This window comes from Micropterus dolomieu, linkage group LG10 (assembly GCF_021292245.1).
Source record: "Micropterus dolomieu isolate WLL.071019.BEF.003 ecotype Adirondacks linkage group LG10, ASM2129224v1, whole genome shotgun sequence".
Classification (NCBI taxonomy): Eukaryota; Metazoa; Chordata; class Actinopteri; order Centrarchiformes; family Centrarchidae; genus Micropterus; species Micropterus dolomieu.
Window position 1 is genome coordinate 15,461,567 of NC_060159.1, and position 18,228 is coordinate 15,479,794.

The window sequence follows — 18,228 nt, forward strand, 5'->3', positions numbered from 1 at the left end:
TTTGGCATGAAGTTGGTATCAGTGGAAACTCACGGAGCCCCACTAGGGCAAGAGTTCATCATTTGGGGAACATGAAAGTGTTCAATTTCATGACAGCGTCCCTGTTCGATGTTGATGTTTTTGCATAGAAGTAAATGTTTTGACCGAGTGGTGGTAGTGTAGTTCATAAGTCACTACAAACATTGGGATTCTCCCTCTGGGGACAATAAACATCCCCAAATGAAGCCCCTATTAGTAGGATTTGAATTTCTGACGGTGGTGATTCCAAGTGGGAGCATCAACAGGACAGCAGGGCACACTGGTATCCCAAACAATAACACATAAACTGCACCAATTTTCACTAGAGTTGACTTCTTTTTCTACACATAATTTTTATGCCATCAGAATATTCTGCAAGGTACTATAATCACATCAAGAGGGGCTTTAATGGAATTGAGGTGTTAATTTAGCAGACTATGAATCTGTAAGCCTGTAATCTGTATCTGTAACTACTAAAGCTAAGTTTCACTCATTGGCATGAGAAGAAAAAAAAGCTTACTGTCACTCAGCCAGGATTTGATTACCTATGTAAGAGAAGCTTGGCTTCTTTGACCTTGAATTATCATTCAGCCTGTTCCTAAACAGGCATGTTCACTGAATCTATAACTGTGTTTATTAGTATGCATGCTATCAGTGGGCTTGGTGTGTGCGTATATGATTGATCTTGTATGCAGATCCCTATCTGATGAGGTGGAACAAAATCTCTGGGGGGCTTTGAAGAGGTAACATTCTGCATGATAATATTTAAAGGAGGAAAACAAAATGATATATGGGAGTTTATCCACCTGGAGCCCGAGAGAGACAATAGAGTAATGAATCATGATGAGCTGTATTATGTTGGGGTGCACAGGAAGGGTCCTGTGTTTGCATGCATGCAGCATATAAGTAAACCCTCTAGCTGACACAGAAAGAAAAATCACTTTTGGTTCCAGGTGATCTTATAATATCAGAATCCTTCACAAATTATAGCCAGAGACTTTTACCTGTCTGTGTCCAAAGTCATTAAGGATGCTGGCCAGTTTCTTGGTGCTGACGTACTGACGCTGGACGACAATGGCCGGGTTGGGATCCCTCCAGTCTACAGAGAGCCGATGGAGCCACATTTCAGCCTGCTGTGAGTGAGGCTGCTTCAGACTGGGATCAAAGAGGTGGACCTCACATCCCGCTCTTGTGAGAGTATGCTCCAGAGACCGATCATCCACACCCAACCTGCAACCCACACAGGACAGGACAGGTAGAGTATGTCCAAAACAAGGCTGGGTATTAGACTTCAATTTTTCTTGGTTCAAAGTGTTGACAACTGTAACAAAAGCTGACACTGAATGCCTTTCCATCTAAGTTATCTTGTGTACTTATTCTTTGATCAGGCCAAATTTCAAAAGGGGTCATAAGAAATGAAATTTTAGTACTGGAACAGAAAATAGGGGATTGGGTCAACACATGCATTGATATTTTTCAAACAATACCCAGCCCTTGACAGAGAGATGGATAGATGGATGCATGAATGTAGCTTTATAACTCATTCTGAAACATTGCTGCACCTACAAATGATGTCTGCTGCATTTTACTGTATGGGAGTGGGTCAGATGTCATGGGAAATCTAATGACTGGCTTGTCAACTCAAAATATAGCCACCTACTTTCCTATCTGGCAAGTGCTTACAAGCACAAAGCAGGATGAGGGCGGCCTGTTTCATGCCAAAGCATGCATTGCTATACTGTATGTTAAAGAGAATGTTTGAGCCAAAGATACTCTCTGTGCCAAGAAGCAAAAGGGGACACAAGTGGTCTTAATGTTGAGGAACATCAGCACAAGGTATCACTAATGTCATTTCACACAGAGAGAGAGATACAGACAAGATACATATCAAACACCACACAGTCGCTGTGATCCTGATTTAACCCGCCCACTTAAAAGCCAAAACATCCATAATAAAACATTTTTTTTTGCCAGGAGGTACTCTTTTATTTCATCTTACTTATTTGTTCTCCTCGTCTACCTTTCCTTCTCCAGCGATCTGCTTCTTTTTTTATGAAATATGATGTGAAATCTAAGTAGACAGACACATTTGCCTGCATTTCTCTCTTCCATGCGTTTCCCTCACATTGACACTCCCTCTCTCGCTGGTATTCTCTCTTTATCCCTCCCCTCTCTAATTCTGCAATTTTCTCCTATTCTGCCTTTCTCGGTCGCTGTCTGTGCATTCCCCCGTGTCTAGTCTGTGTTGCGGCTGTATTCCGTAATTGCGGCAGTGGGAGTGCATTTCACAGTACACGTCTTTTACGAACAAGGCAAGGGGTCCCAGAGTGCGTCTCACTTGCAGGAAGATAAGAGATGAGTATATGTGAGAGATTGAGATGCAACTAGACATCTCTTTTTCACGCATTAAATATTTCATTGAGAATTTCCCATTCTCTGGAGTGGGACTCACAGTGCATCAAAAGCTCTTCTGGATGCTGATAAAAGGAGGGTCTCTACTAGTTGTAATATGCTCTCTCATGAGACTACAGAGTGCAGGAGCGGTAACACTCTGTTGACTATAATGTCATGGCAACCAGTTGTGAAGATGCGATGGCGTGTGATGGATCACAAACACCTAGTGGATTGTAAATCTGATAAACAGTGCCTTTCGTCCGCCTGCCCTCGCACTGAACTGCTATGTCAATAGCCTGTCTGGATGTTATGAAGCTCAGAGGCTGGTTCAGGCTGGGAAACTATCTGCCGCCTGTTTCTTTACCTTTCAAATACCCTTATACCTTTGACATTACTTCTCTTATTTTTATTCCATGTATGTTCTCAACATATTTCTGTCTCCATGTCTCTCCACCTCCATTCTCACTCTCTCTTTCCTTACTGTGTTTCCCTTGCTTCATTACACATTGACTGCTACAGGGCCTACAGTCTGCAAGGAAAGTTGTTGAGCGTGGACCTTGCATTTGTATTTTATGCAGTATAAAAAGTTGCTGCCTTTGGTCTACTGTTTAACATATTTTGACACTGCTCAAGCTATTTAGATGTTTTCGTTTGTGATCCTCTAGTGTGTTGGCTGACAAGAAAATCAGAACTTGTTCTTACAAAATAATTACTAATAAGGGTAGCCATAATTGCAACAAAAAATGATCAGTTGTCCTAGTAATTATTATTATTATCTCCTAATTTTGCTTAGGAGGGCCAAAGAAAACAGAGGGGTAGAGGTTCGAGCCACGATTGCCCATAGCTATACGGTGAATATTCCTTTTGTTGCTGCAGCATTACACACACCCATGCTAATAGTCAAAGTGCAGCAGCAGAGTGGATGCACATGTCTCAATGCCTGTTTAGATTGGCCATGATGTGGGCTGTTTTTTAAAATTTATAATAATAGATGAATCATCCTCTCAAACAATTTTACAGTTAGCATCTGCCCTATTGCTGCATCCAGAGAAAAAATTAGACATGATCAAAAAGCCGGCCTTAGAGATTGACATCAGCATAAGAGGAGGAAGATGGAGATTGATGAGAGAGGTAAGTTTGAGTATGAAAGGTGAAAGGTGGATAATTGGTCTTTCATGTGGAAAAACATCCTGCCACTCCCCCCCACCCCACACCATACCACACCACACCTCACACCCACCACCATGTGACAAGAGAACAGCTGCTTATCCTGCCCAGGCACGACCGTCCACGGCTCGTTAAACAGCATGCAAAAAAGACCTCCAACCATACACACATGCACAAAACCCCGCAAAAATATGCCCACGCAAATGTACATACTCAGCAATGCACTGCATTTAACCTTGTACATACGTGCACACATAAAAGTATTTGACATTTCTATTAAAGACAGATGTATGTGCAGCAGTGAACTGTATTTGAGGGTTTTGCGAGCCTCCTGTACAGCAGAGCAGAAGTAAGAATTGGATACTCAGCATACCTGGCATAGATTCAAGACTGTGACCAAGAAGTCTGTGTGTGTGTGTGTGTGTGTGTGTGTGTGTGTGTACTGTGAATCTAGGTCAGATAGGGGACACGGGGAGGAGAAGATGGCTTGGTATATCCAGAAAGGTGGAACTCTTTTAGAGCAGCGTTACTTGTTAAACTATTAAAGGACTCTTCTCTTTGTTACTCAACGTTTCTGTTTTTCATAGAATTTCGTTCTTTTTTTGGTCGATTCACTGTTATTGCAATAGCCAGAGCTGAGAGGCGACTTAGCGTGAATTGAAATCATTCCAGAGGTCTTGCAAGATCACTTAAATAGAAGGAAAAATGGTAATGCAGCTTTCGTTGACTTGAAAAATCTGCGAGTCACATTTTCCCAAGCTGATATTCAGGTCAGATGTTAAATTGTTTGCATAAATGACTGAGAGGACGCATAATAATATTCCTTAGTTTTGGTGCATGTCCTTGTAGCCTGTCTGCATGAGTGACTTCCCATCAATCAGTGAGAGGATATCAGGTATGTTTTCATCCACTCTCTCCGTTTGACCCCTGATCCCTTCTCCATGGAGAGATAAGAAGCAGAAATAACCCCACCCCCCCTTAACTCCGACATCACTATCTGCCCTGTCTGCCTTGATACATGCCCGCACACCTGTGCTGTCTCTCAACAGTCAAATTAATAAGCTCCCTCTCTCCTGCAGAAAAATCCCTTCAGACACTTTGGACCTCGGCAGCACCTCAGCACAATGCAGACCCAGCGGGGCAGAAACCGGGCTGATCCACCAGACAAAGCCAACTGAGAGTGATTGACTCTCCAATCTTAAGTAGGTCAAATACCTTGGTGGCCCGGCTGACTTGACAGAAGATTACTTGCCACTCAAGGAGAGGAAGCAGAGGTTGAGTGGATGTGACGTTCCAGGTGGATGTTGGAGGTACAGTTAAGGCAGAGGGAGGATTATCTTTACTTAACAAATTAAAAAGCAATTGTATTCCCAGAATACCGGGATAATCACACAAAGAAAAAGGAACCTAACTGCTACCTGGCCCAAACATGTCAGCTAAATATTTCAACCTTGTCACAGCAACACAGATCCTGAATAAATATAGGCTCTGTGACCAGTCAGTCATTGAAATGGGAAGACATAAAAAGACAAGGCTAACAGGGGACATAGAGACAGAGACACTCTTCCTCCTCTATAATGTGGAAAATAGCCTTCATTCTGTGATGGCACAGTGAGAGAAAAGCCTGAATTTCTCCTCTTAGAAAAACAAAATCTAAATAGTCACGGGTGAAGCAACAACGGCTGCAATTATGATCTATGATGATATATCACGCCGCCTGTCACAGAACCAGATGCTCTGAATAGCTGTCACATCTGCAGATATCTCTTTGATTGTCTGAAAATGAATGTTGTGAACAATCCTGTTTCTCTACATACTGTAGATGACAGTTTGTCACAAAGCTAGTGGATGTAGATTCTTTGTTTAGGTGATTACAATTAGGATCAGATTTATGTTAGATAAAGGTTCATGTTTGACATGTGGTGGTGAGGGTAAAGTTTCGAGTTAGAGAAAGGGCAGTGGAAGACTTAAGTAAGAGTTTGTCTATACGCACCCAAAAGAGTAAACCCTGCAGTGTTTGCTTTGTATTCTGTGAGTAAGGCTGTACTTGGGGTCCAGACACGCAGCCCAATCACCCTTGGTCCTCTCCTGAGCATCTTCCTCAATGGCCAGCGATGCACACGACACCTGGACACATAAAAACATGCATACATTATAACAGCCATTCCCGATATTGAAGATACAGTGTAAACACAATACGTCTGTTCTCAAAGAGCAGAGAGCATCTTACATCTTGCCAACCTCTTCCACTCCACCCCTCCCTACCATGGATCCCATTTTTGTCTTTTTGAGGGGTGGAAAGGGGATTTTTAGGGAGAGATAGCAGGCCACACAGAAGTACATCATCTGAAAGCTGGGAACCTGAAGAATAATTTAAGATGCAGCTCAGTACTGTGTGTCAAGTTCCTAGTCATAAATATGTAAAAAAAATTGTGTTTTTGTTTTTTAAAGTTTAGAGTGTATTAGGGCATGGGACATTATGATAGAGGTATGTGATGGTCAATCCCATATGTATTTATGTCTCATAGGTTGTTGCAACAATTTTTGAGTTGATGCTATTTGTTACACAGATTTGGTGCAGGATGTAACAATTTTTGACCACTCGAAAATTTAAACAAATGGTCCCTCTAAAATAAGACATTAAGACACTAAGATCATGAGGAAAATCAAAGTTCATGCTTATTTGGTAACAAAAACCTTTGACAATAGGAAATTTATCTGGAAAGTGCAATTGGATGCCCAACACTTCTGTTCTGAAAATTGCTCTCCCCTTGGAAAGCCATACATCCTGTGAATGCCCTAAGTTCCTAGTTTGTGGTTGTAAAGTTTCATGAGGCTGTTATCCTAGAGGTCACAAAAGGTAATTTTTTACAGGGAGTTTCAAGTTTCAAAAATTGGTCTCACTACAATGAAATGGCTACTACGGGGACTAACATTATCACAGATGAATACAATTGGGGTCATTGAATCCACAAGTGTCTCAGCTTTCCAGTTACACTGTTCACTATTAGTATAATATACAGGATCACTTCTGCAATTCCAATAGTTAAGAAAGAAAAATAGATATTTATACGGAATGCACAAAAACGGAAAGGGGAGACTCATTCATTTAGATATCTTGATGTTAGGTCAAAGCCCCCCTTTTGAATATGGCCATGCCAGTTTTTCCCTCACCAAAATGATTCCCAAATTTGGAGCGTTATATAGCACCTTTCTTGATAAGCTAGCATGACATGGTTAGAACCAATGGATGCCTTAGGTTAGCTAGTTTTATATGATATCTTCACTCTAGCTTTAATAACCTGTCCACTACAGCCTCTGAAAGAAAGAAATGTGGGCCAAGGACATAGGCATCATAGTGGAGTTGAAGGACAGAGCTTGGTGATGCACAAAAATGCAAATATTACTAAGAAAGTGTAAGTATCTGTAAACTATGTGAACATTCTGTATAAAGTGAACAGTCATGGTCACATACTTTAGGTGGCATGCATGAGTCATCTACTGTATGATTTTAACTTTATGTACTGTAGTTTGGAGTGTATCTGAAGTTGAAACAGACATAAACAGGACAGCAGAGTTCATGTTCTTGAGTTTAAGACAAATGTTGCTATAGGTAGTTATTGTGTGTCTTCAGCTGCATAAGTCTAACCAGGTATCAAATGGGTGGGTTTAGTCACATAGGACAGTAAATTGAATGCTAGGGATTCTAAATAATCATACCAGTATTTAATAGCCAATTGCTGCTTCTTGGCTGACCCTTTCTGAACTGTCATGATGTGATGAACGTCTTCTTTCTCAAAATATCACACAAACACTATAAATCACTAGAAACTGCTACTGAATTCCACCCTGGGCTAGTGTGTGTTTGTGCCTCAGTGTTGAACTACGACACGCATACTATTCATCATGATGCACAGCTTGGGCGGATGCATCAGCACCACTGCCAAGTCTCTCAACAAGGAAGAGATTGATGCATTCCTTCTTTACCTACTTTACAATGTAAAATCCTTTTAAAATACAGTACAATAACCAAAGTATCGCTATAATTACTTCTCAGCTTTGAAACTGTGTGCTTAACTCAGCTCCTACTCACCCAGAATCTGCAACATCTTTAGTGTTTATGTCAGTTCCCATGTTTATATAAAGCTCATACCTGCATAAACTGCGTACATACACACAGTAAACATGTGTATACATGTCAGTGTATTGGATTTTGTGTTGTACATCTGCAGTTCTAAAAGTGACTTAAGCTTTAGCACAGGAGTTGCTGATTGAATGTTTGCTGTCTGGTTTCTTTAATCTCCGTCTGCTGCAGCGATTCCGTTTGCTGAGGAAGGAACAATATTGGTTCAGACGTGATGATATGAAACATAAATCTGGGGCTCTACTGTACACCATTCAAGTGTAAACAATATAGCATGGGTGCAAATGTGTGTATGTGTGTTCTTGTATTGTCCACTGTGTACTATCTATCACTGTGTCTAAAACTCACAGGTTAATTGAAATGAAACCTGATGAAAATGTTTTACAGCTGCTAAAATGTTAAATTAAAGCAATGAAGAATGAATTAATGATAAGTGCTTTCCAAAAAGATTCTATTGTAAGGTAATGAGAAGTGCTGTGTGTCATCCTCTTATAAAACCACATCTATTGACAGTTGAGATTGTTCATTATGCATGTTTTCATTCCTAGACCAACAGCAGGGTTCACTTTTCAAGTGAGTTAGATTTTTTACAGCTTCAAAAGAACATCGTAGGCATGGTTTCCTTGCTGTGGCCTTTTGAATAAACCATCCATTTGGTCATTTTCTGCTGCTTATACAGTGCCGGGTCGCGGTGGCAGCAGGCTAAGCAAGCTAGTCCAGATGGCTCTCCCCCAAGCAATGTTTTCCAGGTCCTTCTGAGGGATCCAGAGGGATTCCCAAGCCAGATGGGATATAAAATCCCTCCAGCATGTTCTCTGTCTACTTGGGGTCTTCTACCGGACGTACCCAGAACACCTCCAGAGGAAGGCACCACAGAACAGAAGAAGTCCAATAACAAAGCAACACTCAGATTCAGATTTGGCAGGCCATTCCTCCCTCACCATCACACTCCTCCAGGTCACAATAATGTGCACCCCAATACGGCGGTGAATGATCTTTTGAACAAGTGTCTCCCTCTAATCAGAGTGTTCAGCGACAGGTCAGGCAGGAAGGGACCAGCTCAGTCAAGAGCACCATATGAAGGAGGAATAAAAGTCACCCAATGCGTCTTTGTTGCAAAGTGCACAAGAATTGTATTGCACGTGTGGTTGGCGCAACAATCTATTTAAGTAAATTTGGAACAGCCTCCGTTGTGTCGGTCATTGTTAATGTGTTCCAGCTAAAAGGATTCATCCACACAGAATGAGCAATAAAATGCAAAATCACTCTTAATTATTTTGCCTTTTCACATCTGCAGACTCATCCATGGCATTGCACTGCTGACTGCTGAACACTGTTTCACTGGATAGTGAGCTGTAAAAATGTATGTTTTTCATTGAGCATAAACTATAACGAACGAACAGTAACTACTCATTCTTGTTAAGCTAATCAGATATAGTAGATAAAGTACATGTCGTGCTGTTGTACTTTTACAGAACGTATAAAAGTATCCTCTTATCTGAGTGTGTGCTGGTGCATGCATGTATGCAAGACACACTGATTGCTATTGATTGGACAGTCGTGTCGCAGGCCATCCCACTGAGTAAGAGCTCCACCAGGCACTGTGTCAGTCAGCATTACAGCCGAGGATGCTGCTATGCGCCCTCCAACTCCCTCCACCCCCGCCTGTCACTGTGTATGACGGACAGTTTCCTTTAACAGCTTCCCACAAACACACACTCAAACAATCTTTTTCTCTATGTTCTCGTCCTTGTCTATTCCTTTCACACACACAAAAATACACACAAGGGGCTGCACACGCATGTACACACATACACATCCTGGGGCTAATTCATTATGAGCTGAATGTCTGCTTTGTGAAAGATACAGAACAAGTGCTTAGTCATTTGGAGTGGGGTACTCTGTGTTCTCACTATATTGTGTGAGGGAAAAAGATAAGTTGCTGATTTATCCCTAAGCCAATTTCATTACAATGAAAACCGTAGCCCATATAATCTATAAATGTCCTTCTATGTTTTGGACAGTGAAAATGAATCTGTGTTGTTGCATTACCTTCACAATTGGGACACTGGCGCAGAATTTCAGGCTTTCTCAAGCTCTCGATTTTTCTTAAATTATGATGCTGAACATCTTAATCGATTTGTAGTAATTTAATTCTGACATAAACCAACAAACCACAACATCTCATTGATTAGGTATGAATAGAGTGGCTGTGAGTTCCATCTGTATGGTAATCAATAGAGTAATGAATTATGTGTGTGCTGTCAAGCAAGACAAACACTGTCTGGCTGAGCTGAATGTGAAAGAGGTGCCAGTATTGCTCAGTCATAGGCTGATTCATACCGGCTTGCTCTGATATACACAACAAAGACCTGTCAAAATAATGCACTTCCTAGCCTTCAATAGCTACTCCAATTATCTATCTTTAAACTACCTTCTTAATGCTACTTTTATACATCTGGTTACCATGTTTAGTTTATCATCAATTTAAGATGTTGTGTGCCCTGATGGGACTTGCAGCAAAGGATCAAGTACAGCCAATACGACAAATAAAAAGTACAGAAAATCATAAAAGACACCACATTAACAGTGGAACAAAGAAAAGTGAGCAACCAGGAACTTGTACCCGCTGAAGAGATGTTCAGATTCTCCTCACACAAATTCAGCAGAGTAAATTTTGCCAAGAAACCTACAATCCTGTTTTCTGTTTCACACTTTCACAATACCCTTGCATATCTTGTTTGTCTGCTCTGCAAATCTCCCAAATCAAACTCTACTGTATTTGGGCAGTCAGCATTCGATTTTAAACTCTCACCTCACTCTCACTCAGTTGTAGTTATATCTGAAGCTCTAAAGCATCAGTTCAACATTTTGGAAAACAGGATTATTTGTCTTCTTGCTAAGAGTTAGATAAGAAGATTGTTATAAATCTCATGTTTGAACCAGGAGTCGATTTGCTTAGCTTAGCATAAAAATGGAAGCAGGGGGAAACAACTTGCCTGACTCTCTCTATGTCAGCATCTCTAAAGCTTACTAGACAACACGTTGTATATTATGTACACATACAGACATTTAAAACTGAAAAGTTGCGGTTTTGAGAAACAATTACTGCATGTAACTCTGTAAAAAAAATCTAATTTGGCTAATAGCTACTAAACTCTGTAAACCCATTGCTCTGTATTTTACTTTGTGGCTTCATTTGTTTTAAGTTTCCTAATGTGCTTCTTGTTGATTTGGCATATCCAATGTACTACTGTGCATAAATTTTACATGTGTGCTATTCAGTTTGGTTAATGTAGCACGTCACTGTGTGTATCGTTTAAATGTGATCTATCAGAGTGAGAGCAGAAGAAAATTAGCTTTAGGCTAACTCTGGTACAGTACATCGAATGGCCAGTAGCAGGGGAAGAATTTTGACCCTACATGGAAGAAAAAGTACCATTATTACACTATTAAAATGCACTATAACAATAAATGTCCTGCATTAAAAATGTACATTATGAAATTATTATTAGCAAAATGTACCTGAAGCATCAAAAGTAAATGTACTCAAAGCAGAAAAAATGCCCCATGTGTGTTATACTATTAAACTTGATGTATACCTAAGTACAGTATTTGAGGAAATGCACTCACTGCAGTTACGTTCCATCACTGCAAATGACAACATTTGCTTTTAATATTGTACTTGGTCCCTGACACATACATGAAATAAAATAAATAAATATTCATTACCAGTATGAATTCAAACAATAATTACTCACTTGTGGTGTTGTGATGTAGTTGAGGAACCTTTTAGCTTCATCCTCCAGAGAATGACTTTCACTGGCCCAGGGCTCCAAGTCTATATGCCACCGAGGAGTCTGCTGTGTGGCACACACAAACACACACGCGTACATGATCATTAATAATGAAAAGGACATGAAAATTGACAATTAACTAACATCAAAGTAGGCCACTCAAAAGAATTCCAGTGCAAGGACAACAACAAATGGAGCTTTATTCTTTCAGGTATTATAACCCACTTGTGTATACTCACTGAAACTAGGTCACAATGTGCTCAGTGGAGGATTTTTCCCCACTTTTGCATTAGTGACAAATAAACTGCTAAAGTTCATTTCCATTGTTATTTTAGTAAAACGGGGGCTGCTATTTATCCTTAAGCATTCTGTGCTGCAAGGTACGGATGAAAAATCTACTGTAGAAAATCCAGCTGTGTCTGACAGTGACCTTCACCATCAGTTGGCTGCAGCAGCACTGTGCTGATGTGTGATCACATTCCTGAAACCTGGCCAGAGCTCTGTTTTACAGCCTGCTTCTTTTCTACAGGAATGTGTCTGTTTATGATTAGAGGAGATTCAGTGAGATGGAGAGTGAGCAGAAGAGAAAAGTATAGGAGGGACAGAGCTGCAATCATGCATTTCCTGGTTGCGCAATCATTTCTTGGGTCAAACACCACAGCCAAGTTTTCATTAGCAGCTCTGGTATAAATTATCCTGGGTGATTTAACGAGAGAGCGCTTCCCTGCCCGTGACGCTCTCGCTATGGTGATATAAGGTCTGTTTAGGAAAATAACCTTTTTTTCCATGCCTCTTTTTCTTTCCCTCTCTGCTCACAGTTATGCCCTCCAGTTTCACTTTGTGATTGCGGGCTCAACACAATGGGCTTCATAGCTCAGTCACTTTGATTTACAATCACACTGTTGATGTCAACAAAAGTGGTTTTGTGTGATCTTCCCTAAAACAGGAGGTTGTGATCTTTGATAGGTGAGAGTGTGTATAGGTCAACTCTCTCATATTTTCATTTGTGTAACAAGCCAGTGCCAGGCCAGATAGTATGTTTGGACATAAGCGCGCACAAATAGACACAAGTGCATACATACATACTGTTAAATTAAATTTACTTTAATTCAGTGCACTTTATTAGCATAACAATTGAGAAAAAACATTTGTATAAACAGACATGTGAACTAATAAGCCTTTAATACATGGCCATGTACACTTTTACGCATATTTATGTGCACTTAAACATGCACACATGCACTACTTGTACAAATGCATTTAGATCAGAAAGCACATGCACGCTTGCTTACTCACATAGATTATCTACTAATACATTTTCAATGACAGGGCTATCTTTTCTTCTTCAATGTACAAACACTCACATATACTGTACAAACAAACTCACACATATGCACTCTATATGCACATACACTCACAGCACTCTGCTAATACATTATCTATGACAGCATGATGCTGATCCTGGACACAGAGAATCAGCTGTCCCTTTTGATGGCTGCAGAGCTGGATCCATGCAACGCTATTGGCAAGCAGCCTTTATCAATTTGCAGTATGTCAAAACCTCTGAATCCTTGCCGTGGCTAAACTCTTCCCTTTCCCTCTCTCCATCATGTCATTCCACTGTTTGCCTCTATTTCCTTTTTTCTCTTTTGGCTCCAACATTCTGCGACTCACTTCTCGCTTTTTCCCGTCTCCCTCCCCCCGCTCTCTTCACTGTTCCAACCATGATGCATGATCAACATAGTAAATACCCTGCTGAACAAATAGGGTGATCGATGTGGATTTCAGTCTGTAGGCACTGTTTTATGCTCTTTCACGTCTGTCTTTTGCCTTGGCTATGAAGACTGATTAGTACAACGAAAAAGAGATACATCATGTGATCAGTTTCAAGAAAACATAGTTGCTAGTGGATAGTGAGGATGAGGGGGAATTTGAAAAAATTTATTTGCGTTGGCTGTACTAATCACCTTATTAATTAAATCTGAATTTTTATGCATCTTTTTTTTATGCAAAAAAAACATTGGTTGATTGGAATGATAGCAATATAGCTGCAAGTCAGCATTTCTGCTTTTAAGCGCAATAAAAAATAATTTTGTTTATTTAATTAATTTATTTACACAAAAATGCAGTAACTAACAATGAAATTCTTGTCATTTGAAAAAGAAAACAGCATTTGTCCTAGAATCTTATATGTGTTAGTTTTATATAATTAACAAAATAGGTTATATGGCAAGTGTCCAATGCATTTCTGTGGAAATATTCATAATTTGAATGTGCAGCACTCAAGGAGATCAAGGTCTGGCAAAATATTTGTGAAATATGAGGTAAGATTGTTGCTTATCATTGAGCAATGGTTAGCTTCTCATTATTAAAACACAGCAAAGAACCTAAAAAATATTATTCAACTGACACTGATGCTGGTATTTAACCACAAGATATATATCATAGGTGACTTGAACACAAACTATTTGATTGGCATATTCATAATGATATTTACCTTTGGACAAAACACCCCTTAGAAAAGGTGATTTATAGCTCATTCATAGCTCAATCAAAGTTTATTTTATCATCACTAATGCGCTACAGAACAATAGAAATTCTGTACTTATTTTGTAACGAAAAGAGTATTATCAGTATTAAGTTTGATGTCTTTCTCCTGATTTTTACCTCTGGCAGAGAGAACAGAAATACCAAATCCAAAATACGTTAATCCAAAAATGCAGTAGTGGTGCCAGGAAAGTTTTTCAGAGACGAGTGCGAGTGTGAGAGTCTGTTATTTACACGTAGACAAATAACTACCTTTCTGCATCCCGGAGAGACTGACAGCTCCCAGAACTCTCTGTCTAAGAGCTGCCCTTTTCATCTCCTTTGCAAGTCCTCCCTGCAAAGCTCAACTATCAGGCTCCCATACATCACCCAGGGACAGGTTGGGACAGGGTTACTGATCAGAGGGCAGATATCTGGGACAATGGACTCACTGGGAGGAAGCAGTGTGGGGTTGAAAAAGAACAGAGAGGAAAAAAGTGGAGAAGGAAAGAACAGAGGGAGGGGCGAATGCACACATCACATATCCAAACACATACATCCTCCCTGAACTTTACAGCAGAGAAAAAATGGAAAAATTGGCCTATTTTGCCAAGGGTGTGTAGCCAAGGTTTTTATTACCTAACTGGAAAGCAAGATTGCCCCGGAGTTGTCAGATTGACTTGTACAACTCAACTATTTTTCTCTTCTTGTGTAGTTATTTGGCAAGAAATAAATCCAGCCGTTATATAGCAACAACTTTTTTTTTTTTTACTGCTCTGAAACTGAGATCCAAAATGAGAAAAAGCTTGTGTGTGTCTATACACGTATTACTCTATACATGCCTATGAGCTCTTACTAACTGCTGAATCATCACTGAGCGCTGATGAGATTAGTATTTTAGCCCCGTGTTCAGTCAAGCAACAACAAGTCATCAGCACCTCAGGGACAGCAGAGGTAAGTAGTGTTAATAACAAACACTCAGAACATCACTCAGAACTTTCGAGCCTCAGCTGTTTAGACCTTAATCCCATGACATTAGGTATAACTACATTCTCAGTGTTTATGTTTCACGTAGTTGTCTTGACAAACGGTAGGATGGTCAATGGAAATGATTGATTAAGTTGGTATGATCACATTGAGAACTAGAAAAGGCAAAATCTTTGAAATAGCTGATATACTGAAAGTAGCTGTGGCAAGTGGCAATTAAAATTGCTAAAAGAAGGTTAAGATTCAGCTTAAATGTAAGCACTGAATAAAGAACAAGTGTGAGTGCTAACTGAAGTTGAAGTGCTGAAAAGAGTTGAAGATTCAGTTGAAGCGTAGGTGATAAACTGAGCGGGAAGAGTTCTGGCAAGAGGTCCTGAGAGAAAATAGTGTCAGTTCAAGGGAAGTGTATGAACTGAAAGCCAGTGTCAGTTCAAGTGCTGGCTGATGTGTAAGCACTGAAAGCAGCTGAAGTTAATTGTGTATGAACAGTGGAAGCTTTTGGTTCATAGGTTGTATTCATAATAGCATTCATATTGTATTACAATACTTTATCTTGATACATTCTTGCCTTTACTTATCACGTTATTTCATAGTGACATAAAGAGGATGTTGTATTAACATCCTTTCTCTTGCTTTTTTGATTGCTCTGTAACAGGGCCTTTCTGCACGGCCTGTTGATGGAGCTGGTTGGATCTGTGCCTCTCAGCCTAGTGTGAGAGAGGTGTGAGCAGCCAGGCCAAGCATGAAAAATCCCACGGGAGGGAGAGGATGGATGGGTGAACAAGAGATGACTGGATAAAACAAGAGAGGACTGTCTGCCAGAACAATGAAAGCGGGTGAGAAGAAGGGAGAAGTGAGGGGAAGAGGGGTAGATGGACGTGAAAATGGACAAACACTCAGAAGGAGGAAGAAGTGTTCCACGCCTGTGTATGGATTTACACCAAGAATGAACAAAGTCAATACATCGATGACAGCATGGTCAGGGCATCTCAGAGGACACAGCACAATCAGTGCTCGAGTAAACAAATTGTCACTGGCATATGAAATGTCACGGAGGAGCCAACCACAGGTGAGCTGTGTCTGCCCCTTTGAAAACCATAAGGTGACAGAAGGAATGCTGCCAAGTCAGCCCCTGTCTGTTGGTGAAGTGCCAAGGTGGCTGAGTGTCAGACCTGCTGCTCATTTTTTGTGATTGCTCTCACCGGAGTCCAGAGGCTTCAGAAAAATACTACCAAGCTGTGCTGTCAGGAGATCAAAGCTTTCAGTTCAACAGTTTGTGGAATATTTTTTAACACTGTGGAGTGTCTTGAAGTTAGGAAACGTTCTTTGACAGGCTATATTTTCCGGACAGCTAAAATCTCAACAGCACCTCTGTGCCAAACAAAGGTCAATGCAATCGACAAGTGGGCAGACATGGAAGTTGTGTTTTAATGAAACAGCTGGTGGCTGATTCACATTAGCCTCCCTCTGATTTCTAGTAGCTGGTGAACCCAGGTGAGAGACAATATCCGAGACTGGTGCTCCAGGGGTCTGCGCTAATGCAATTCAGGGTAATATAAAGAAGGATGTGATGTTTTTTCTGTGACGCCAACAGCCTTGGTGCAATGTAACATGTATCACAAGAGCTTATTGCTTTTAAAACAAAACAATATCATTAGATTAAAGACAAATTCCCAGTAGTTTTTTTTTTGTTAGGAAATTATTTGAATTCATTGTTTTACTTCTATAAAACATACCACTTGAACAGTAACAAAACCTACATAATACTTACATAACTGCAACAATAGACAGATGTACAGTTATCAGATACTTCACCTAATAGTTAATACTTGATAAAAAAATAAACAATTATATTATGGTCTCCATTACATGCTGATACTGGCAATGCCTAGTGGCTAGAAATTAGGATAGAAATTTAGGAAAACTCATATGAAAAGTAATATTGCAACCATTAACCAAACAGCTAAATAGACCTAAGCCAACATAAACCACATAGAAGACATTGTGTGCAAACAGTACATCATAGTATTTTTACAGTGGGATATGAAACAGCTGGATTGTGTGTGTCATTATAATGACATGATAATGGATGATGAATGTTATAACCTATTGGGATGATTTGCCTCCCTCTGTTTCTCTATTATTGTCATTTGAGAGGTCTATTAGGTTCTAAATGTGATGATCTTTTGATTAGCATTGTCGTGGTAGCTAATCTAGCTTTGGCAGGTAGTGGTGATGTTTGGTGAGTTGAGTTGTCCAAGCGAGAAATGATGACAACAAAAGACAGAGGATTAAGTTTTGGTGTAAATGGACACTAATTGCTGTCGCCTTACAGGAAGTTAACAGTAAAAGGTTACTGGGAAGTTTCGTGAGTTTATATGTGAGGTAATGAGATAAAACAAGGATGTGTATTTACAGGTAAACGTTTTTAAAGTTTGATCTAGTGTAAGTTATGTCCTTTTCTTTCTTTAATCAGTTTTGAAGACTATCACTCATCATCAGTCATGTCTTAGGTAACTTTAAATGTCATCACCCATGCACCATTAAAGGATACACATCCTGTTACTCTATATTTTATATACAGTCTACAATTGTCAACAAATCCCATGAAATGACCAGAGCGAACAATGTGTGCACAGCAAACAAGTATTAGACATGTTTATTTTAATGATTAGATCAGACCATAATAATATCTCTGCTGCATACTGGCTGTTTAGAATAGCAAAAGTAAAAGCTATCAATGGTGTATGTTAAATGAATTGTGTTATTTCAGCTGAATAAACATTGCTAAACATTAAGAATTATTATATCAAGGGCATAATAAAACCTGTAAATTTAAAGAACTGATGCTTACAGTGTGACTGTATGATACATACCGGATAATCACAAAAGAATCACCCTTACTTAGCTCTATCATTCTCACTAATCTGGGAGATTGGGAGACTGGCAGTCGGATCAGACCCAGCTGCCTCCAATTCCTACAGTGTCATCTCTGTTCCTCTGGAAGGCCCGGCTCACTGGCCAATCCCAGCTCACTGCCAGAGTACAGTGAGAGACGGGGAGGGTATAACAGAATTAAAGCAGAGGATTAGGCTGATCTCTTTTAATAAAGGCAGTAATCTCAGAAGAGTTTAGCTTCGCTCTCAAAGGCAGAGTGATGCTGTGAAATAAGTTTATGGAGGAGTGGAGCAATAT

General features: G+C 40.0%; 1 protein-coding gene across 2 annotated transcripts in view; it reads right to left on the minus strand.

Annotated features, from left to right (window-relative positions):
• mettl24 (methyltransferase like 24) overlaps window positions 1-18,228 on the minus strand; it is a 36,197-nt gene that overhangs the window by 4,930 nt on the left and 13,039 nt on the right. The window contains exons 2-4 of one of the 2 annotated variants that reach the window (XM_046061158.1): window positions 11,485-11,583; window positions 5,573-5,706; window positions 1,023-1,248 (exon numbers count right to left, since the gene is read on the minus strand). In XM_046061158.1, the coding sequence (XP_045917114.1) occupies window positions 1,023-1,248; window positions 5,573-5,706; window positions 11,485-11,583 (459 nt within the window). Of the gene's footprint in view, window positions 1-1,022; window positions 1,249-5,572; window positions 5,707-11,484; window positions 11,587-18,228 lie in introns of both variants that reach the window. The other variant, XM_046061157.1, reaches the window with a different exon arrangement.